The sequence below is a fragment of the Archocentrus centrarchus genome, chromosome 15 (assembly GCF_007364275.1).
Source record: "Archocentrus centrarchus isolate MPI-CPG fArcCen1 chromosome 15, fArcCen1, whole genome shotgun sequence".
Taxonomy (NCBI): Eukaryota; Metazoa; Chordata; class Actinopteri; order Cichliformes; family Cichlidae; genus Archocentrus; species Archocentrus centrarchus.
The window spans coordinates 10702771-10726048 of NC_044360.1; the positions used below are offsets into that span (position 1 = coordinate 10702771).

General features: G+C 42.5%; 1 protein-coding gene across 1 annotated transcript; it reads left to right on the plus strand.

Annotated features, from left to right (window-relative positions):
- Positions 1-1972: 1972 nt before the first annotated feature.
- Positions 1973-21899, plus strand: LOC115793276 (transmembrane protein 26-like). Its single transcript, XM_030748176.1, has 6 exons — positions 1973-2266; positions 2906-3002; positions 3213-3290; positions 17185-17393; positions 17577-17656; positions 19472-21899. The coding sequence occupies exons 1-6, from the start codon at positions 2076-2078 to the stop codon at positions 19759-19761; spliced, it is 945 nt and encodes a 314-aa protein (XP_030604036.1). The 5' UTR covers positions 1973-2075; the 3' UTR covers positions 19762-21899.
- The last annotated feature ends 1379 nt before the right edge of the window (positions 21900-23278 follow it).

Here is a 23278-nt window from a genome sequence, read left to right on the forward strand (position 1 = left end):
ATAGCATTAAGAAATTACATATACAGTATAGTTATAGAAAGTTTTTTACAGGACTCTGAGCAGTCCTATGTAAAACTAAGTACACCCTTTCTGCTTTTTTAAAAAAAAATTTTATTAGTTTATTTGACAGGGACAGTGTACATTAATTAACATTACAGTAAATGCACCAGAATTAGCCAAAAGGCTATTTTTCATCTGTTGTCCCTGGACAGATCTTAAAATTGTCTACCTAAAAAACAACAATAAGAAGATTACAATGAACAAATATAAAAGAGCAATAAAACAGATTATAATTCTTCAAATCCTGTTGATAAAAACAGAATCCAAGTTAAGTATAATACAGACAAAAAAATTATACTACATAATAACATAAAGACACAAGTGGCAACAGGGTTGGGTTGAGGGGAGACACTGTCCATAATCCTATTAATACTGACATATCTGATGTGTTATGAACCAGTTTTTTAGATGCTTTTTGAACAGAGTGTATGTGGTCAGTTCTCTGATGTTTTGAGGGACACAGTTCCACTCCTGTGCTGCTGTAACTTCCATGGAGATTAAGAGCACAAGTAGCACCCAGGTGCTGATAATCAAATGCAGTTGATAAACTAATCATCAGCAAGCGTGACCCACCCATATAGAAGCAGACATTTTGGCAGTTTACTGGTGTGGCAGTATTCAGGTGTGTGTTACCATAATGCCACAATCTTCCCAGGAGTTGGTGTCAGTTGGTCTCGCCCTCTACATGTCATGACCCTGGGGTTTTGGCCCAGTATTTTGAGGTTATTATTCTTTGCATTTGTTAAGCAACCTTTCTTATTGAGAAGTTCTGTTTTGAAATGTCTGTTAAAGGTTAGCCTTGACAGGTTATGGTTATTATTTGAGTTCTGTTATTTCTATCTCTAGTGTTGGTGTTTTCTTCTTATTTCTGAAGTCTGGGTTATCCCTCCTTTGTAGAGTCGTAGTCCACGTGTGCATGTGCTTCCCCATGTTTTGTCAAGTCTGCGTGTGTGTCATGGTTGGTCACTTCCTGTTTTATTTTGACAGTCCCTTGTCCCGTGTCTTTTAAGTTTTGCTTCCCTTGTGTCATTAGTCTAATCTGGTTCACCTGTTGTCCCCTGCTGTATCCACTCTCCATTATCACCTTGTGTGTGTTCTAACCCTCGCGTCGTTGTCTGTGGTTCCTCGCCGGTGTGTTCATGCATCCATGGGTTTCTAAGTAATCCCAGAGTTTATGTTTTCCTGGCTCCCGGCCAGCCCAGAGTGTTTGTAATATGTATTCGGAGTTTCCCAGCAAATACAGCTGTGAAACTGCTAAGCTACGTCTCACCACACGAGTCCTGTATTGGGGTCCTAACCTGGTCACACAGCGCGCACTCCATGACCTTGACAGTACAATTAGAAAGATGATATAAAGATGAATCTACAAGCTACTAAATCATGACGTGTTCTTGTGTGAAGACTTTCTTTGTATATGTACATGAACACACTTTAGTGTAACTTTACCCAATAGAAAAACAAGTTTTATAAGATGTATAATTCAAAAGATATTATTATTATGCAGTGTACACTTGGAAAATTCTGTAAAGAAATGGTATCTGCATTCGGACATGGGTAATTAGAACTAAATATGCATTTATTTAAATTGTTTTCTTTTTGGTGTGTTGTTGAATGACCTTCTGCCTTGTCTGTGTATGTTTTCCTTTTTACCCCAGGAGAGGGCTAATGAGAATAATCATAAACAGAAACTTAAAGAATTTAAGATGCCATGCAATAATCATAAATAAAAGCTCTGTAAGACCTTGCCTGAGCTTGCATTGTATTTAATTGGAACCAGATTTATTCCGCCTTTTTCCTCTGTTGGCGTATCCGATCCCCTCTCAGTCAAAAGAAAAAAGTGGACATTGACTCTCTGTAGGTGGAGCTTAAAACTTTGGTGACTTAGCTTGAAAACCCATTTTTAGCAGGAGTTTTTCCCCCCTCACTGTTAGAGTGACCATTTCTCTCGGATGTGAACACGTAGAGATAACGGGACAGCTGCGGTGCCAACCAGACAATTACAGCCAACCAGCGACATGGGTCCGATTAAATTTATATGCGCGATCGTCACCAGAGCGCTTTTTATCCTGGTTGCTCTCTGCGGAGTGTTGAGAGTGACTCAAGTGAAAAAAGATCACCTTTGCTGGCTGCTGGCTTTTCTTTTGTTGCCGCTTGTTGTGGAAATGATAATAACCCTGAGGAGGCGAAAAGGACAGGATTACAAATGGTAAGATGTGGAGCATGGATGCAAGTGTTTGCTATAATATTATAATTATATTATCCGCGAGTGTGCATTAGGTTATTTAACGCCTGGAGTTTTTCGCGTTGGACTTTTCTCCTCTCTCCGGTTTGCACAATTTCTTTGCATATATAGATGCACAGTACATGATTCATTTAGATGCTTGCCATCTCCCCCTGAGACTTTACCCACCCCCACCCCCCACCTCCCCTGAGCATCCTACATCCTGCTTGTCCCTCTGCTGCTATTGTTAAACTGTCCTGGGACATTAAGGATGGGGAGGGACCGCTCGTCCCCCAGTTTTCCTGCATGCTGCTTAACAATATTGGTTTTCTGTTTTCTTGGCATGTAAAGCTATTGCTGGATATTACACTTAAATCAACAACTTCCCGAAGTCTAGAATAGTGTGGTAGGCTGTGCAATTAAAGAAGCATCCGGTAACTTCTGAAGAGGTTAATGGATCCTGCAGAGATGTGCTCTCCAGTGCTCAGAGATATGCAAAGCATCCGTTGTTTTAAACATCGTGTTCATATTGGATTGTGTGGGAGTATTTTGAGAAAGTAAACTGGAAACAAAATAAAGTTTAAATAATTTTGTTTTTTGGGTTTTTTTGTTTGTTTTTTACAGGTTTTCCCCCCCTATCTTCCTGTTTCTCATTAGTATCATTCCCTCCATGTGGTTTCTGGAGCTCCACCACCAGCAGAATAAAAACAACATGATTCAGGTAGTCCATGCCAGAAACAAAAAAACAGTTCCTCAGTGTGTAACTTGTTTAAACCAACAGCTGGAAATTTGCAGACTTACAGCTCTTTAAAGCTGCAGTTCATTGTAGATTTATTGACTGAATGGAAAAGGTTTTAAAGCTTTAACTGCAGTAAAATAATAAATAGTCTCTGAAAGCCAGTCCGTAAAAGATTCTTTCAACTATTTTCAGTGTAAAAAGCTTGATTCTTTGGGACTGTTGAATCGAAGCAATGCCCAGGGAAACATCACAATCCAGGATTTCCTGAAGGTAAGAGTCCCTGAATAAACTCATTTTACTTTATTTGCCACTCATAACAGAATATATTCTCCTGTGGTAGCACTGAATAAAAGTGAGAAACATTGCCAAAAAAGAAAAAGAAAAAACATATATATATATATATATATATATATATATATATATATATATATATATATATATATATATATATATATATATAGAGTCATATTATTCTTGTGAAATAGGCAAGAGCTCCAAAATGAAATAAGCAAAGGCAGACCTAAAATTCTCAGGAAACTTGCTTAGACGTGTCTCCTGGTACTCACTTCCTCACTTCCATTGGTTCTATCTATTCTGCATTGCTCCCTTTTCCAGTGTTCACAGCTGTGTCTCTGTCATGTCATCACTTTAAAGCTGCAACACAATCAATCCTGAGAAGGTCGCTGCACCCGGCCAGTAAATAGTCAAGCGCATAACCCACCATAAAACTACAACTTGGTCTTCAAGTTTTTAGTTAATAACCTCAAAGAGGGCTGTTTCTTGATGATAATCTAACTGCTTGCTGGCTGTTTTTCTTTGATAAAGCTTAAAAAGAATCCACGAAGTAGTTATTTTTGTGGTATATAAAAATTTGTCAAGTCTTCTTTAAAATGCTTTAAGATGATTTCATGACGTAGTTTTTGGAAACCAGACACAGCAGTCTGGTTTTAACGCAATAGTGAAACTTTAGGTTCGCTTTTTACGTCCCTGTATAACCAGACACACTGTCTGTGTTGTGTAAGTGTCAAGCCCTTCCCCCCTCCTCATTTTCTTTAAATGATGCATGAAGACAGAACAATTTGATTGGAAATTAGTAAAACAGTCTAACCAATGAATAATAGTCTAAACAATCAATGTATAACTTCCTGTAGGAAAAATTATTTTCTGTCACACCATATTCTCTTTTTAAGCACTAATTCCTTTTAACCACATATACAAATAGCAGCATCCATATCCATATGTCTTCTCTCAGCTCAGAGGTGAACTCATTGCTGCTGAGCTCTTCACAGGCAGCGAATGCAAGATCGTAGTTATCAGGATCCTAAATCTGTAATTATCTGATTACACAATAAAGGATCCCAGAAGAGATTGGGAAACTGGAAAGCTCCCTGCAGACACTGTGGTTGCCAGACGTTCCAAAAAATTTCAACATTGGAGAACGGGAAATCTAGATTTAGCATTAGGGGCTGAAAAATTTGGAAAGTACCTGCTAATAAGAGAAACTGCTTTTAATTTTATCTGTGGACTACAGAAGTTCTGAATAGCTGACATGTTGGTGATCAAGGGCAAAGAAAATATTCACTTTAGTTGTGTTTTAATGTAACAAAGCTATGAGTAATTCAGCAGACAATGAATAGGCAGGACTTGAGATGAAAATCACCAGGATACAAATGCTTATAGGTAGACAGTAAGTTGAGGGAGAAGGGATCCAACATTCAACCTCTGAGGAACATCACTGGTCACAGAATCCCAATCAAGCAACCTGTCAGCAAATACAACAAAGAGCTTTTTTAAGTCAGTACAAAACCACTCACTCTATCTGATTGCTGAGTCCATCACTATCAAAATGATTATCAAGAGCAGCATTTTAATAAATATAAAGTGGATGTGCAAGAATAAACATTTGATAATGGAAGCAATGTTTAATTCAGGAGGTCATTAAATTGAGAGGATGGAAACTTTCTGTGCAATCATGTACTAACGAGTAACGAGTGTTGCGAATGAACTTTGAGGAGCTCATGAATAGAGTCCCAAGAGAGGAACTGTGGCACTACATGAGGAAGTCTGGAGTGACAGAGAAGTATGTGAGGGTGGTGCAAGACATGTATGAGAACAGCGAGACAGTGATGAGGTGTGCGATAGGAATGACAGATGGGTTCAAAGTGGGGCTGGGATTACATCAGAGGTTGACTCTGAGCCCTTTCTTGTTTGCAGTGGTGATGGGCAGGCTGATAGATGAGTTCAGGCGGGAGTCTCCCTGGACTATGATGTTTACGGATGTCACTGCAATCTGTAGTGAGAGTAGGGAGCAGGTGGAAGAGAGACTGGTGTGGTGGACGGATGCTCTGGAGAGAAGAGGTATGAAAGTCAGTAGAAGCAAAGACAGAATACATGTGGGTGAATGAGAGGGAGACAGGAGGAACAGTGAAGCTGCAGAAACATAGCGACAATAGATGAGTTTAAATATGTGGGGTCAACCATCCAAAGCAACGATCAGTGCAGAAGAGAGGTGAAGAAGAGAGTGCAGGCAGGGTGGAGTGGATGGAGATGAGTGACAGAAATGATTTGTGACAGAAAGACAGCAGCAAGAGTGAAAAGGAAGATTTATAGACTGGTTTGGAGACAGTGGCACTGACAAAGAAACAGGTGGCAGAGCTGAAGCTGCTAAGATTTTCATTGGGAGGGACCAGAATGGACAGGATTAGAAATGAATGTGTCAGAGGGACAGCTCAGATTAAGTATTTTGGAGGCAAAGTTAAAGAGGCAAAGCTAAGATGGTTTGGACATGTGCAGAGGAGGGATGGGTGACATACTGGACAAAGGATACAGAATAAGGAACTGCCACGCAGGAGGAAAAAAGGAAAACCACAGAGAAGAGAGGACATGCAGAGGGTTGGTGTAAGAAAGGAGAATACTAGGGGCATGGTGAGATGGAAGAAAATGATCTGCTGTGGGAACCCCTAAAGGGAGCGAAAGAAGAAGAAGGAGCAACAAGATAGAAGACAGCCCTTTGAATACCTGCATATTTGTCTTAATAACAAGCAAAGTCACACTGGTGACTACTATTACAGATTTACAGTATGCATCAAAACCTTGTTCAGTATCTTTCAGTGTAAGCAATTAAGAACATGGACTAAGACAGCTGTATCTTAGACAGAAAGATCCAAATGAAACAGACATTTCTACACTGATTACAAAAACATGAGCCTCAGAACAACCATGACCAATAACAGTAAGACAAGTGATTTAAACTGATTTATATAAACAACTGCTAGACCTCCACCACACCTATTTAGCCCAGGAGACTTAAAAAAACATCCAAAAAATGACAACACGCCCCAGTCCATTACGGTGTTCCACTTATAAAAACAATGTACAATGCTGTGCACAATGATAAAATCACTGAAGTGTAATTCTGGCAATGTTCTCCATTTCTCTTACTGTCAACAAATCCCATTAAAATATCAAAACCTCCAATGATATGTGAATACCAACTTTGTCTCTATCGTCAAAGCATAATGTAGCTTATTCCCGTGAGCCAAGGCTGCCACTGTTGTCCAAATCTAGTAAAAAAAAAAAAATTCAGACATGTTTTTGCACTGAGTGACATATTTTAGTCAATCCCACATTGACCTTTATGTCACACTAAAAAGAAAAAGCTTAAATTATTTACTCCCGTTTTAGGGTTGTTTGCAACTTGGGCACTTTATTAGGAACATCAGTGTAATTTAATTGAATCAGTGTGTTGTACTCAGTTTTTATTGATAGCTACAGAAAAGATAGTTCTGCCAATAGTTTTTTTGTTGCCTCCTGAGAAACAGGGAGACATTTAGGGGTCACTTTTTCATCGTTTGTGTCATATCCTGGGCCGGTGGCCCAGTGTTTTATGTTTTCTTGGTATTGTTTCTGTGTCTCAAGTCATGTTTTGTTGTCTTTTGTATTTTTGCCCTCAGCTATTTCTGGTTCCTCGTGTCTCCTAGTGTTGTGACTAGTCTGCGTCTCTGTCCTAAGTCTGTGTGTCTGTTCCCCGTGTTAAGTCTGCATGTTCCTTGGTTAGTCACTTCCTGTTTATTTTGACAGTCTGGTTCCCCTGTGCTTTGTGTTTAGTTTTGCTTCCTCTGTGTTATTAGTATTATTTGCCTCACCTGCTGTGCCCTGCTGTTTCCTCTTCCCCTGATTACCCATTGTGTATTTAAGCCAGGCCCGGATTAAGGTGGGTCTGGGCCCCGGGGCAAGGAGATTGCAAGGGCCCCCCCTCCCCCCCTCCCGCTCCGAGCCCATACCAACCCCCCCCCGACACACACTCCCCTACAAAAGTCTCTTTCTGCTCTTCCTTCGTGCAAAATCATCTACCAACTCATCAAAGTTCAGCTGTTGCACAAACTGTGATTCAATTGCAAGAAGTGAGAGGGAGTTCAGACGATTTTGGGTCATTTTCATCCTGAGCTCATTTTTTATTCGAGCCATTCTGGAGAATGACCGTTCCCCTTCACAGTTCGTAATTGGCAGAGTCAAGAACAGTCGAAGTGCGATGTAAAGACTTGGAAAAGTGGACTGCAAATCCAAATTTACCACGGTCTTTAGCATTGTATTTGGGCATCTTTGTTCTTTTGGAATGAATGATTTGAATTGAACAAGTTCATCTGCCAGGCTCATGGTTAGATCAGTGGGATATGCTGCAGCAAGTGCTTCGGCCCTTGAAGTGAGCTCACTGATTGACATATTATCAGGCATGATAATCAGGCACGATGGTCAAGACAGGACACAAGCTTGTCAATTAGAACATTGAACGTTTCAATTCGAAACTTTTCTTTTCCACCTAATTTAACATCTGGCTCTGCACTTTCATCAGCCATATGTTTGCGCTTCTTTGTGCGCTGGAGATCATGTCTGTAGTCTTGGGAGACTGAATCAGTAACACTTAAGGCTGATCTTTCAAAATGGGCAAAATTGTCTCTCTGTGCTGCCACAAAATCACAAAGAGAACTGAGAAGCTGTGTTGCCGTATTTATGTTGATGTTAGGCTTCTGTAACTGCAGGCTTGTGGCTTGGAACCGCTGCAGTATTGTATCCCAAAAGTATGCCATGACAGCTATCTCTAGGGTGTCCAGCTTGCCACAAAGTGCAGAGGCCTCACTTCTAGTGTCACGTTTCTCCTGTGGATCTTTGGAAATATTGTTCAGTGAATCTCTCAGTTGTGCATAATATTTCCACAGAGCATTTGTTGATTCAGCTCTTGCACTCCAGCGAGTGCCTGACAAGGACTTCAGTGTGAGTTTCACATTTGTATTTCTGAAAACCTTTCCCCACCTGTGTGTTGAAGAGGCACAAAATGTGTACAAAGATTGCAGGAAGTCAAAGAAACGCCCAGCTTCTGGGCTACTGTCAACAGCATTGACACCAACTAAATTCAATGAATGCGCAGCACAGGGGACATAACAAATCAATGGGTTTATGCGTTTCAGATGAGCTTGAACTCCATTGTACTTTCCTGACATATTACTTGCATTGTCGTAAGACTGGCCACGACAGTTACTTATGTCTAGGCCCAGGTTCTCCACCATTGCAACAACACACTCAGCCAAATTGCTCCCGCTATGATTCTCAATAGGCTCGAAACCCAGAAACCGCTCAACAACGTCTCCCCCAGCTTCAACAAATCGAAAATAAAAGTGAGTTGGTCCACATGTGCAAGATCGGGAGTGGAGTCAACGATAACAGAAAAGTATTTGGCCTCTTTTATCTCACTGATAATCGCTTCCTTTGTTCTTTCTCCCATTAAGTGGATAAATTCCCCACAGATTGTGGATGAGAGATAGGACACAGAGCCTTTGCCCTTGCCTCCAAACCTTTGGAGATGGTCAGCTAGAAAAGGGTCAAATTTAGCCAACAGTTCGATAATGCCTAAGAAATTACCATTGTGAGGTGATCCAAACTGCTCGTCATCTCCCCTGAACGCAAGGCCCCTCTCTCCCAAAAACTGAATTACAGCAACAACTCTTCTCAAAACGTCCCGCCAGTATTGCCTTTCTGCATCAATTTGTTTCATAAGATCAGAATCAATTCTTCCTGTGTCTTTGGAACGACTGTGTAATGCTAACATGCAAGCCCTATGCTCCTCATTCCTCTCATGCTCACCGATACGCTCAGAATGTTTCCAATCAGAAAACCCATTGACAAATGCATTGCACTTACTTGAGAACAGTTTGCAAGCAAAACAATAAATGCAACCCGAGGAAGGTGAGTAAAGGAGCCACTGCCTTTCCACAGACTGACCATTAGGTAGACAGCATTTGACTAAGGAATTTGTGAAACTCCTAGTGCCACCCCCCATGGTCATATCTCTAATTGAGGCAGGGTACTTTTCACTCGATTTTGAAAAGCAACTGCTCCTCTACTAACCAGAATCGACTTAGCCTGTTCAGTAATGGCATTTGGCCACAAAGCAGGGTCATTAACGGTTTCACACCGGGAGTTTGAGGTCCTAGCTGCTAATGGGATACTGGTCTCAGTGTACTCCTCCTGGTCTGACAGTGAGTCTGCTGTTGTAAGAGTACACGAGTCTGGAATGGCTGTGGTATTTGAGCATGAAGCAGAAGATCCATGACTGGAGATGGTGTCCCCAGCTTCTGGGTGGAAACTGAGCTCTGTGTGTGGCCCTGAAGCCTGAGCCTGAGAGGCCAGGTCTACACCGGATTGGATCTGTGTGGGCTCCGGCATGATCAAATCAGTGGTGCTCTCTACACTGCTGCAACTCGGACCACTGATGACATTATCAACATTGGTATCAACATTGGAATCCTTTGGCTTATCAAAAAAGCCAGAAATCGAAGGCACATTTTTAAAGAAGTCAGCCTGTTTTGCCTCTCTGTTTTTTTTGGCTCTTCGCTTTGAAGCGCCACTTTTTTGTTTGCAATCCATAGGCCTACTATTAATGACAGTTGCAAAAAAAAACAAAAAAAAAAACAAGACAAACAAAAAACCAAGTCGCCACTGGCTCTGTGAAAAGTCACTTGATGACAACACGATATATGATTAAGGGCAGAAGCTAGATAAAGGTAATATCTCAACTGTGTAAGACTTCCTAAGACAGAACAGAATATGATGAAATGATTAAAATGGGAAAAAGTCGCTTATCAGCTTTTTAGTTATTAAAGATGGCCAAAAGTTGCAGTGTGAAGCTTAAAGGCAGAAAGTAGCTGTTGTTTACATATTAAAACTAATAGGCAATGTCGCTAAATTCACTAAATGAAGTTGCCAGAGAATGGCCAAATACAATACAACACTCCTTAAAGTTCGGAAGGTGTTATATTTAAACACGAAATACACTAGCCTTTTAAGGTAGGCTTTTAACCTTTAAAGGTGTAATGTGATATGCGTATAATGTGATATAGTATAATGTGATATAGTACACAATAATAAAATATAAATGTATACAAGCCTTTAAAAAGGCTGTTGAATATTAAACTACATATGATGATATAGTATGATATAATATAATACAATATAATATAAATGTATACAAGCCTTTAAAAAGGCTGTTGAATATTAAACTATACGTATAATGATATAGTATAGCTTAATATAATATGATACAAATGAATGCAAGCCTTTAAAAAGGCTGTTGATTATTACAACTAAACAAGTGATGTTGCACAGGTTGAATGCAAAGCAATTTGTCAAGCAGTAAGCCAAGGTCAAGTTCTGAGTGAACAGAAGTGATGCAGGGGGTTATATATATAGAGACAGAGCCAAAGTCTCCGCCCCTTCTTTTAGTCCACTACTTGTGGCCAATTCAGCGACTTTTGATGGTCCCTGGCGACTAAAAATGTCGTGTAGCGCCTTTGGCAACTTTTTGGTCAGCTGATGACTCAACTCATCTTTTCAGTGGCATTGTCCGTTGATTCTCGCTATCCCGACATGCCGCTATTCCGACAACTAATGTAATAAATATTTGCCTTTACTGACGGTTAGGGTTAGGAATAGTTTTAGGGTAAGGTATATGCCTTTATTGATGGTTAAGGTTAGGAATAGTTTTGGGTTAGGCACATTTAATTAAACAGTGTGTCAGTAATAAACAAAACCAAAACATACCGCTATGCCGACAATAAATCAATGGCAATAGCGACATGCACCCGGCATAGTCATTGTTTTTCAGCATAAATGTAACTCTGTGCTGCTATCAGAAGTGTTTCTCATGGTGAAATAGTGCTGCAGATTAGCTCTAATCTTTAAAAATTGCTAGCATTGCCCTTTTGCATTATGAACGCAGCCATGCATGCAGGTTTTCTAGAGATGAGCGTTGTGTATGACGCTTTGCCGTCATATGTCACGTCATGATGTCATCTGGCGATTTTTCAGAGAGCCAATAGTGACTTTCTGTGATTTCCACAGGAAAATCCATATTGGACATCCAAATTTGTTCATATGGACATATGCAAGCGAAATCTGCAAAGTTGAGAGGTACAAAACCTTGTGTTCTTAAGGTGAATATCTAATGGTGTATTACTCTCCCCGAAGAGAACTAATAGGTTATAATGACAAGTGAATCACCATGTCATTTTGTGTGCAAACAATATTGTGCAGGAGCGAAATCACTTCCCACAGAATATAGATACAAGTTCTGCTAGCTCTCTACTGGGGCCAGCGTTAGGCCCAGGATATGCGGTGGTCACAAAGCGACAGTGTTGCTAGGTCTAGTAACTTGTGCGCATCTCTAGCGATAAAAGAAACCATCTATTGACTTTGGCGATTTTATGGCGAATCTGGCTACTTGTCTTTTAAGTGACAAAAGCATTATTTTTCAACACAACTGTAGCCCTGCGCCACTGTCAGAAGCCATTCTAACGGAGAAATAGGGCAGCAGATTAGCTCTGATCTGTAAAAAGCTGCTAGCACTGCCTTGGTTAGCAATACCTATTCCGACATCCCGCTATGTCGACATGTCGCTATTCCGACACTTCTTCACTGATGGTTAAGGTTAGGAATAGTTTTGGGTTAGGCACATATCGCTATGCCGACAATAGACATCAATTGTCGGCATAGCAGCATGTCGCAATAGCGACATGAATCCCACTGCCTTCTTGTAGGATAGTCGTAACCGTGCACCCGTTATAACACTGTGACATTATACATAATGTCATAACTTTATCTGGCGACTTCTAGCGACTTTTGAGAGAGTCAATAACAACTTTCTGTGATTTTCTTAACAATACTGAGTCCACTGGAAAATCGACATTGGAAATCCAAATTTGTTCACTGAAAAAATACAGTTGCTCTTTCAATGACATAAGTCTTTAAGTACAATATAACTTATTCCAATACAGTTATAATATTATGTAAATGTCTATGAGCTTTTAAACAAATTGTTGGTGGCTAAATCTGATATGTGAGATATTAATAAAATAATATTGATAGAAGTTTCGATAAATGGATTTAAGAATATTAGATTCAATTTTCACTTAACTGTGGGACATATGGAAGCGTAATCTACAAAGTGAAGTGGTACAAAACCTGGTGTTCCGAAGGTGAATGTCTACTTGTCTATTACAAGTGAATCACCATCGAAATCACTTCCCACAGAAAATAGATACAAGTTCTACTAGCTCTCTACTGGGGCCAGTGTTAGGCCCAGGATACGTTGTGGTCACGAAGCAGGTGTTGTCAATTGAGAAACTTTGCCGTTAGATTTAGTGACTTGTGGGGGTTACACCTCTCCATTACGAAACCCCGCTACTCCGAAACCCGAAACCGGGGGTGCATATCCCTACCCCCTTACCCTAACCCTAACCCCGTTCGGAGTGGCGGGGTTTTGGAAAGGAAAAACGTCCGCACTTGTGGGCGTCCCTAGCGACAAAAAAACATTTAGCAACTTTCGCAACCTTTTGGTGAATCTGGCTGCTCGTCTTTAAAGTGACAAAAATCATTGTTCTCAACATAACTGTAGCTTTGCGCCGCTGTCAGAAGCATTTCTAACGGTGAATCAGTGCTGCAGATTAGCTCTGATCTGTAAAAATCCGCTAGCACTGTCTTCTTCTACTACAGACATAACCGTCCCCACACGTTTTCTAGAGATTGGCTTTGCGTGCATGGTGCTGTGACATCATACGTAATGTCATGATGTCATCTGGTGACTTTAAGCGACTTTTCAGAGAGCCAATTGCGACTTTCTGTGATTTTTAGCAGGACTGAGTCCACTGGAAAATCCATATTGGTTTTTCTCTTACAATGGCTGCCGTTCCTCATGGCCCAGGGATCCTCTGGTTGTCGTCCCCCATGCCCCAGGGGCCCTCTGGTTGCCATATTCTGTGGCCCAGGGGCCCTCTGGTTTTCGTACTGCATGGCCAGGGATCCTCTGGTTGCCATATCCTGTAGCCCAGGGGCCCTTTGATTGCTGTCCCCCTAGGCGCTCTAGTCGCCGTACCGCATAGCCCAGGGGCCCTTTGATTGCCGTTTCCTGTGGCCCAGGGGCCCTATGGTTGCCATATCCCGTGGCTCAGGGGCCCTTTGATAGCCGTCCCCCGTGGCCCAGGGGCCCTCTGATTGCCGTCCCCCGTGGCCCAGGGGCCCTCTGGTTGCCATATCCCATGGTTCAGGGGCCCTTTGCCATCCCCCGTGGACCAGGGGCCCTCTGATTGCCGTCCTCCGTGGCCTAGGGGCCCTCTGGTTGCTGTACGACATGGCCCAGGGGCCCTCTGGTTCCTATGTCCTGTGGCCGAGGGCCCTCTGACTGCTGTCACTCCCCCCAGCCCATTTCAGTTAACCCTTATAGACTAAAGAAGTACAACTAAAGAAGATCCTAGAATAGAGGGCTCTATCGCAATCAGCATCGACATCGGTATCTGGATTGTTGTTGGGCCCCCCCTGGGCCCCCTGGATCCATGGGCCCCGGGGCGCCAGCCCCACTCGCCCGGTCGGTAATACGGCCCTTATTTAAGCCCTCAGTTTCCATGTGTTCTTTGTCGCGTCGTTGACGTTGTGTGCCTGAATGTTCCTGTGCTCCCTGTGTCTCCCCTCATCTGCCTTCCAAGGGTTTTGTATTTGTTTTCTTTCCCTACCCAAATAAATACCCGTTTAAGTTATGCTGTTCTCGGGAGTCCTTCGTGTTTGCCCTTCCTCGCCCGTTTCCTCCCCGGCCATGACAGAACGACGCGACCATACTATGGACCCCGTGGACACAAGGGGCCCCCCTGAGCAAGAAGAGAAGATCCTGGAGCTCAAGGATTTGGCCAGGAAAATTATTCATGCCACAAACGAGCACCACCGGCTAATGCAGTTAGCTTTTTGCTGTGGACTGATCTCTTCCTCTACTTGGCTCCTCACCCATCCTGACACTGCCTCACTTGCTCATTCAGTAATCATGCTTCGAAAAAACCTGCAATATGACCTGCATAATATTGGCCGCCCAGTCCAGGGCAGGGATTCAAATTTTTTTCTTCAAGCCATCGCCAGTGCACCTCTCCTGCGGCCAGACCTCTCATCCCCATTGTCTCCTCCACTCCCCTGCAGCCCACCGCCACAGGCACTGCCTCGCTCCCAGGACCCGCCTTCGTCCATCCTACTCACCTCTCCCACCTTGTCTTCGTCTTTGTCACCGTTTCGCGCACAGCCCGCTGCCTACCCGGACCTCTCTTGGCTGCCGGCTGATGTGGAAATCGTCGATTCACCTCTGCTGGTCGACATCCTGGATGCCGAGAATCGTGCGTCCCACTCCAACAGAACGCGGAGGAAGCAGCGCACCCGGCATCGTCACGCTCCTCCCCGGTCGCTCTCGCCCCTGTCTGCTGTGATGCCAGCTCTTCTCCAGGAGCCCCCGGTTCCGCCAGCCTCTGTGAAGCTCCCTGCACCTGCTCCTGTTCCGCGGGTGGGGGCAGCCACGGACGGGCTGGTCTCTGCAACCGCTCCTGTTCCGCGGGTGGGGGCAGCCACGGACGGGCTGGCCTCTGCCCCCGTTCCTGTTCCGCAGGTTGGGGCAACCAAGCCCACGCCTTCGCATCCGTCGTCAGCGTCACCTGCAGTGCTTCCTCAGCTGTCTGCTGTGGTTCCAGTCTCTGCTCAGTCTCAGTCAGTCTCCACGCAGTCAGCTCTCCCTAGCTCTCAGTCAGTCTCCACGCAGTCAGCTCTCCCTAGCTCTCAGTCAGTCTCCACGCAGTCAGCTCTCCCTAGCTCTCAGTCAGTCTCCACGCAGTCAGCTCTCCCTAGCTCTCAGTCAGTCTCCACGCAGTCAGCTCTCCCTAGCTCACAGTCAGTCTCCGCGCAGTCAGATTCCACGCAGCCAGATCTCCCTAGCCCTCGGGCTGCTCCCACGCAGCCAGCAGCTCTCCCTCGCCCTCAGCCTTAGCTCCAGTCATTCCCCGGCCTACTTCCACGCAGTCGGTTGTGTCAGCCACACCCAAACTGCCCCCTACGCCGCCCCTGTGGCCCAGGAAGACAGCCACTCAGCCTGCTTTTCATCTGCCTTCATCACCTTCTTCGGACTCTCCCGGTCCATCAGCTGAGCAGCCCCAGTCGTTGGAGGAGACGGCTGTGCGCCCTGCACTGCAGCTGGGGAGTCCTGAACTTCAGTCCGAGCCGATGGGGGTCTCCGCTCAGTCCGAGCGCTCCGCGCCGCCCAAGGGTTCCCCACCAGAGCCCAGGGTCGCCCGTCTCCGCCGCCGCATGCCCCACGGCCGGCCCCACGGCCGTTTCTTCTCCACGTCGCCGCCGCCGCTGGGAGCGCGGTCGGCCTCCCTCGTTGGGACTTTGTTGCCCTTGGCCTCTGCGGCCTCTTGGACTGTGGTCTCTGTTTTTGACCTTCCCCTGAACTCTCCTGAACTGTGGACTGTTTTTTCCCCTTTGCCGGTTGCTGTTTTTGTTTTGTTATAGCTCCTGAGCTGTTCCTTGTGTTTGACCCCTGTATTTGACATTGGAGCTATCCGGCCTTGTGCCGTCGCTTTTTGTTTCGTCCTGTTTTTTCCTTCTCATCCCCGTGTTTTATTCTTGTTTTTGGACTGTTGTTCGGCCTTGTGCCATTGCTTTTGTTAATTCTGTTCCTTTTGCTTATTGTCTTTTTGCCCTCGTGCTCTAGCCTTGCCCCAGTGCTTCTTTGTGTTTTGGTTTTTTGTTCCAGGACTTTGTTGCCCCCTGCTCGGTTTTGTTTTTGTTTCGAGCTCTCCTTCCTGGTCCCCCGCCTCCCGCCCTGGTCTGGTTTTTTTTTTTTTTTTTTTTTTTCTTGTCTTGGCCGTCAGGAGCCGGCCTTTGAGGGGGGGTACTGTCATATCCTGGGCCGGTGGCCCAGTGTTTTATGTTTTCTTGGTATTGTTTCTGTGTCTCAAGTCATGTTTTGTTGTCTTTTGTATTTTTGCCCTCAGCTATTTCTGGTTCCTCGTGTCTCCTAGTGTTGTGACTAGTCTGCGTCTCTGTCCTAAGTCTGTGTGTCTGTTCTCCGTGTTAAGTCTGCATGTTCCTTGGTTAGTCACTTCCTGTTTGTTTTGACAGTCTGGTTCCCCTGTGCTTTGTTTAGTTTTGCTTCCTCTGTGTTATTATTTGCCTCACCTGCTGTGCCCTGCTGTTTCCTCTTCCCCTGATTACCCATTGTGTATTTAAGCCCTCAGTTTCCATGTGTTCTTTGTCGCGTCGTTGACGTTGTGTGCCTGAATGTTCCTGTGCTCCCTGTGTCTCCCCTCATCTGTCTTCCAAGGGTTTTGTATTTGTTTTCTTCCCCTACCCAAATAAATACCCGTTTAAGTTATGCTGTTCTCGGGAGTCCTTCGTGTTTGCCCTTCCTCGCCCGTTTCCTCCCCGGCCATGACAGTTTGTCTATCTGTCACACTTTCAGTAATCGTGCAACATACTGAGTTCAATCTTGGAGGATAGATATGTATTGAAGAGTACAGTACAACTGCAGAGCACAAGAACCATAACCCTGCCTCCTCTCATACAGGTTTAATCACTGTCATCAATCTTTCCATCATTCATAGAAAGCAAGATTTAAACATCAAGCATCATCAGCTCTAATAGAACTAATTCCTGCATCCTTAGAGGATAGAAGTTTAAATCCAAAATGCCAGGATGATATGTTCCAAAATCTGATAGCAGGTGATAAAATAACGCTGGAGTGATTTAGCGTTGCCATAAAATCGAGTTGTCAACAAATAAATATCTCAATCTTTTTTTCTTTTCTCAGAGTATTGATGAGGTGTGGTCTAACGTCTGCTTGAATGACTGGATCCTGGCTCTTCATCAGATCCTGCTCATCCTCCTCATTGTGGGGAAGTGGATTTTGCCCTTGGGAGGTGGGGTCACAAGAGATGAGCTGTCTCAACTTCTTCTAATCTTTGTTGGCACAGCAGCGGACATCCTGGAATTTACTAGTGAGACGCTGTTAGTTATCGAGTGGGTGGCTAATCCTTCCTTGTTCCTTCTGACTATAGTGAACCAACACAGATTTACATTTAATATAGATGAAGCTATAGACATGTGCTGGCATTATATCAATGTAACAACTGAAATAAGCACTGAAGCTCTAATGTAGGACTGACTCTCTCTTTACTGTCCTTGTGTTTTTATTTTTTACAGAAATAAAAATGATGTGCTAGTCTACGTCATCTTAGGTGTATGGACCTGGAGTATGTTGCAGTTTCCACTGCATCTATCAGGTCAGTGTGCATGTTAGTGTGTCAAAAAATACCGTTGGTGCTTATTAAGGACCTACATCACTGTAAAGAAGCTCATTCCCTATTTGCAGAATAGGGAATATAAGCAGTCTAAACAGCACATTTAGAAATTGGCCAAACATCCCAGCCAGTGCTGAAAGTAAACTGTGAAGCAGATAAGTGAAGTAAATATGTGGAAATCTCAGTCCCTGGTGCTGTCACATTATTGACCCAATATTTTTTCTTTTCACTTCCTGTGACAAACCCAAAGGACTTTGCCACAGACATGGAAATGTCACAACTTTCAGGCCTATATTTCTAAGATTGCTACAAAAAGAAGTCAGTGCTGGGTGCCCGGGTGGCTCAGTGGTGAAGCTGGCGACCACATACATATGCTGCGTTGCGGGGTGTGCAGGTTCGAGTCCCGGCCAATTTGCCTGCGTGTCTTCCCCTGTATCTTTCCCCCATTTCCTGTCTCCCTCCACTGCCAATAAAAAATTCTGTGGCCAAAAATGCAAAAAAAAAAAAAAAAAGGAAGTCAGTACTGGGATATGGGATAAATAATGAAAGTTGAATGGGCCAAGTCTCCAGTTCTCATTTTGGATGATAAGAGGAAGCCTTCATCAAGCAAAACCCAACTAGAAGAGTTTTCTTCTGAAACTTATGGAACTGGGGACAGAACAGAATGTATGCCAGCTTGGTGAAGTCCTGCTCTGTTCTTGAAGTGTTCTTGAAATGGCCAAACCCAAATAATGCTCTAAATTCTCCATAACTTTACCTCATAATTTATAAATGACCCTAATGGTGCTGTTATGTGCATCTTTACCATCACAGTGCATTTAAAGCACTTAGTGCTCTGTGTTTGCGCCCACTCGTGTGGGTGTGTCTTTTTTTGTGAGTGTGAGAGTGTTGATAGACAAATGCAATATGTTTACATGTTTGACGTTCAGAGTTGACTTTGGAAACAGTAATAAAAGAAATGCATCTTGTGGTCAATTTAGCAGCTATTCTGGAGTTTTTGATATATCTTACAGTCCTTATCCTGATAAGGACTGTAAGATTTAACAAGAGTATTCACTCTTATTTTTATTTTGTGTTAGAAGAAATTCTTGTCCATATTGTCTTAAAGGCTGAGGTTATTGAAAACAGTGTGTGATGCTAAAGATCATGAAGATCATCATCTACAACCATGTTAGCCCAAAAAAAATCTTGGTCTCATATACAGCTCAGCTGGGTGATATCTAGAAAGGTTTGGGGCATCTGGTTGAAGCAGAGTTACCACTCTACCCTGGGTCAGACTTATTTAAGGGTAAAACAACAGTTCCTGGATAGCCTTTGTTCTTGTTTTTAGGCATTTAAAGGGGACCTATTATGCTTTCTAACTCTAGGTGTTGAAACAAGCTGTTTAGCTAGCTTTAGCTAGCTCCCCTTTAGCTAACTTTCCTCTGATTGGCAACTTTCTTCTGGGTGGGACTTACGTCAAACACAGCCTGATGAGATGACCACAAAACTGTGAAATTAAGCACTTAGAGCAGTCTGAGGCCTGAGCTTTTGGGTCTGACCTCATTATTTGACCCTCTGGTCATGCTTATATGGAGTATATGCATATATACTGCAATTATATGTTATGCATATAAGGAAAAGCATAATAGGTGCCCCTTACATTTTTTTCATTACAGCATTCCTTTATAGCAGAAAGTGACAGGGAAAGCTGATCTAAATAACCAATGTGGCATCTGTCAGACTATACCCGGCTACCTGAATGAAAGCTTCATTTTACTGTCAATCTTTTGCTTTTTGTCTCCTTATTTGATATAGTGGTGAACACCAAACCTGACAGAGAGGCTGATCCAGGCGTGCGGGAGGACTCCCTCTTGACCAAACACAGCACTGACATATGGAACATTGTTCAGGCCTTGTTTATCCAGGATGGGCCTTTTCTGATCGTCAGGCTTTCAGTGATGACCTACTTAAAAGTCTTCCATCAGATGCTCGTCTTTTTCAGCATCAAGAACTTCCTAGTGGTTGTATTGAACTTGTACAGGTTTGTCATTATATGCCAGGACTTCAGAACCTCCATTGGCAATAATGCCAGGGGAATCCCATGAGTTTAATGAGTGAACACAAAACTCTGAGCAGCCTCGCTGGGCAGCAAGGTGATGCAAAGCTCACAGTACACATGTGACTTAACTGCCTAGCATCCAGCTCATTTCATTGATATTTCAGTCTATGAAAGTTTCATTTATGTAGTACTTATATCTGATTATAAATACATGACCAAGCTGATTTAAAATTTAATTTCAGCTATGTACTGTACAAACTGTTTGAATGAATAACTTATGTGGCCACCAGTTTACCAGAGACACAGCAAAACAAGGAAACAGAGCAGAACAGGAAAAATGTGTGAAGGTCACAGAAACAAATATCCCCATTTAGTGACCTGAAAATAGTTTAGATCCACAATACTAAGCCTGTCAGCACTATACAATACATGGCTGTACAGCTCCACTGCCTCTGCTTCTCAGTGCGGCATACAATAACTGAAGCCCGAGGCTGTTACAGTAGGTAAGAATTTAGTGGTGTGTATATGAGAGGGCGTGAGGCCACCAAGAACAGGAAGAGAGAAGGATGGGAGAGATACAATCACACAGAGGCTGTGAGGTGTTGACAGAAGCTGAGATTGAGGGACAGCATTTTTACTATTTTAACCCAGACAGGAAGTTACAGCTGATTAAAACAAACCCTGCGTGGCAGCTGGCAGTTTGAGAAAACAACTTTAGCAACAGTGGATAATTGTGCTGTACTTTGATTGATGGTGTATTGTACCTCTTGGATGGTTGTGATTTAAGGAATTACAGATTTTAAAAAAAGTCTTCATTTTCACCCAACTCATCTGATTGTTGTAACTTAATAACTGAAGTGGATGAATTTACTTGCCTTTTAAATACCTTTAAATTAAGGAGACCAAACACATCCAGGAAAACTGCACTCAGGTAATGAGCTCTGTCTGAGTTTATTCAAGGCCTTTAAAATGTCAACTCAGGGTTAAGATGCTAATAAATCAGTATTAATATTAATTAATACCAATTTATTAGTATTAGTATTAATATTAATTAACTCTGGTATATGTGAAGATGTGAAATTTACCTGGTAAAAGAAAAAACATGTGCATATTCTTTGGTTCTGTTATTTTTAGTGCATTATTTTCCAAACGACACCAAAATAGCATTTTATCATGTTGAGGTCTTATTTTTTCTGCATTGAATCAACATCATTAAATGACGAGGCTCTGCCTCACTTTACTTTCTCGTTATTTGTTCCCTTCAATTATTAGCTTTTAAACAGCCCGTGTCACTGTCAATACACACGAACACAAACCTCTGAGTGTCCTCTGAGTATGTATTTCATCTTACTTCTCATACAAAGAATGGATAATGAGGTTCACTGCTCACCCATACATCATAGCCTCACCTTAAAAAGCAAAAACTGAATCAGTTTCATATAAAATCCATCTTAAAAACGCATTTATGTTGTGTAAATTGTATCATGTTGTACAGTACATCTAACCTGCAAATTGTCTACTGTCTCCCCTTTGTGGACAATCAGTGTATTAACACTTTGATGCCATCTATGGACAGATTCTGATATTGAATCAGTGAATCTTCACACAGTTTTCGTTTGAGATTTTGCATCAGAACTGGTTTTGTTTGAGTTTAGACGGTTTTCAGCTCTCTATGAAATCCCTATGCTGTCAAACTGTCATGAGTTTTTTTTTTTAATTCGCTGTCTGTACAGCAGCCACAGACTGTCACAATGATCTGAAATGTCAGAAAATTGAAAATACACATTTTGCGCCTCCATCATGGCCCCACTGTTTGACAGGTGTGCTGAGGTGTAGTGTTTGCATGCTGAGTAAAACAGTTAAACAACATGTTTAAAGTCTGCTTCAGGATTCCCGCAGGAGTCCAGTTGCAGTTTTTCTCAGTCGTTTTGGTGCGATTCTCACATCAGAAGCACCAATCTCACTGCTTTTAATCTGCTTCAAGGTTGTGCTTTCAATTGCTGACCCATGATTGGCTGATATTTGCATTAATGAGCAGTTGCGCAGGTGTACCTTAAAAAAGTGTCTGCTGAATGAATGTAGCATGACCTTACTGGTCTATACTGTAGTTGGTACTATGCTCTCAGATTGTGCATATTTTCTTTGTCTGTTTTCTGATGCAGTTTCATGTGTATCATTTTACTTTTCTCCATTTCAGCAATTCAAATAAATGCTTGACATTTCATTTTTGTGTCTGAACACTTTTTTTCTCTGCATTACGCCCACATTTTTGCAGTGCTCTTTCCAAAGTCAGTAAGTTTTGATAAAAGTAAAAAAAAAAAAAAAGCCTTTGATGTCTAAATGTTGAAATGGTGGTGAAAGGTTTTTATTCATTCATCACAGAGTTGAAGTGATTGACTGGCTTGACGGTTTTGATTGTTGTAGTGTCTTTTGCACAGGTGAGTCTGTGTTAGGAAAAATGCTTTAACTGATCTGAGAACTGCAGAGTGGTGAGAATGACGTACCTGCTGTGAGAATTGCACCAAAGTGATTGAGAAAACCTGTAAGCTGTCAAGAAAAGTAGTTGTTTTTCATTTAATCTTAAGTCCACGTGTGGGGTTCTACTCAGAGATCTTAACACTGGTCTGGTCACTGATACTGCCTGGTAAGTGATGAAAAGATATTTTTTCTATCAGCAGAAAAGTTTTATTCCAAAAACCATATTAGTGTTGTGCACCATGAAGAAAACAACAGAACAAAAGAAGATGCAAAAGAGTGCACAGGATGGATTTGGGTCACATGTAAGTTCTTCCTCCATTACGCTGCAAGGGAAAGCATCAGGTGTGATGAGAATCTGTTGATAAATGGGGTTCTGTAATATATGTTTGCACATTTTGAGACTGATAGTCTACATATTTTTTTTTTTCTGTGCTGTGCTATGTAAATGTTAATGTTTTTTTTCCCCATGCTGCAGTAGTTCATTGTAATTGTCTAGCAAATGTAAGGGCTCTTTTTCTTTATAAAATACATCGTAAAACCTACGGACATTGAAATCAACTTCCAAAAAATATTCACTTTGATACATAATAGCACACAGTTACTGTGAGAAAACTACTAGCAAAGCAGACATTCAGTGTCACTGAAAACATCTGGGACAAGACTGGAAGGAAATTAGAAGATGAAGAGCACATTTCCACTGCCATTCTGGCAAAATATCTATTTATAGGTTTACTTATTGATCAATACAAAGCTTTCCATGATTTGTTTTCTTTGATAAGTGATAGGTACAGTCATTGTCATTTGACAAAATTACACACACCCTTACTGCTTCCAGTAAGGGTGTGTGAGGGTACGATCCAGTGCATTTGATTAACTGATCATTGGCAAATGTGACCACCTCTGTAAAAGCAGATGTTTTGGCATTTTTCTGGTCTGGAGCATTCAAGTGTATGTTAACACAATCTTCCCTGGAGTGGATGTCCCAGCAAAATCCACTACAGAGAAAGAGAAACTGCAACAAACCCAAGAGCCACATATCAGATTCTAAAGGCTTCATTTAGCATATTAAATGTTAAAGTTCATGA

Coding starts and splice junctions, on each gene's coding strand:
- LOC115793276 (XM_030748176.1), top strand. CDS start 2,076: ATGGGTCCGATTAAATTTATATGCGCGATCGTCACCAGAGCGCTTTTT. Junction 2,267..2,905: donor AAAGGACAGGATTACAAATG/GTAAGATGTGGA, acceptor TGTTTTTTACAG/GTTTTCCCCCCCTATCTTCC. Junction 3,003..3,212: donor ATAAAAACAACATGATTCAG/GTAGTCCATGCC, acceptor AACTATTTTCAG/TGTAAAAAGCTTGATTCTTT.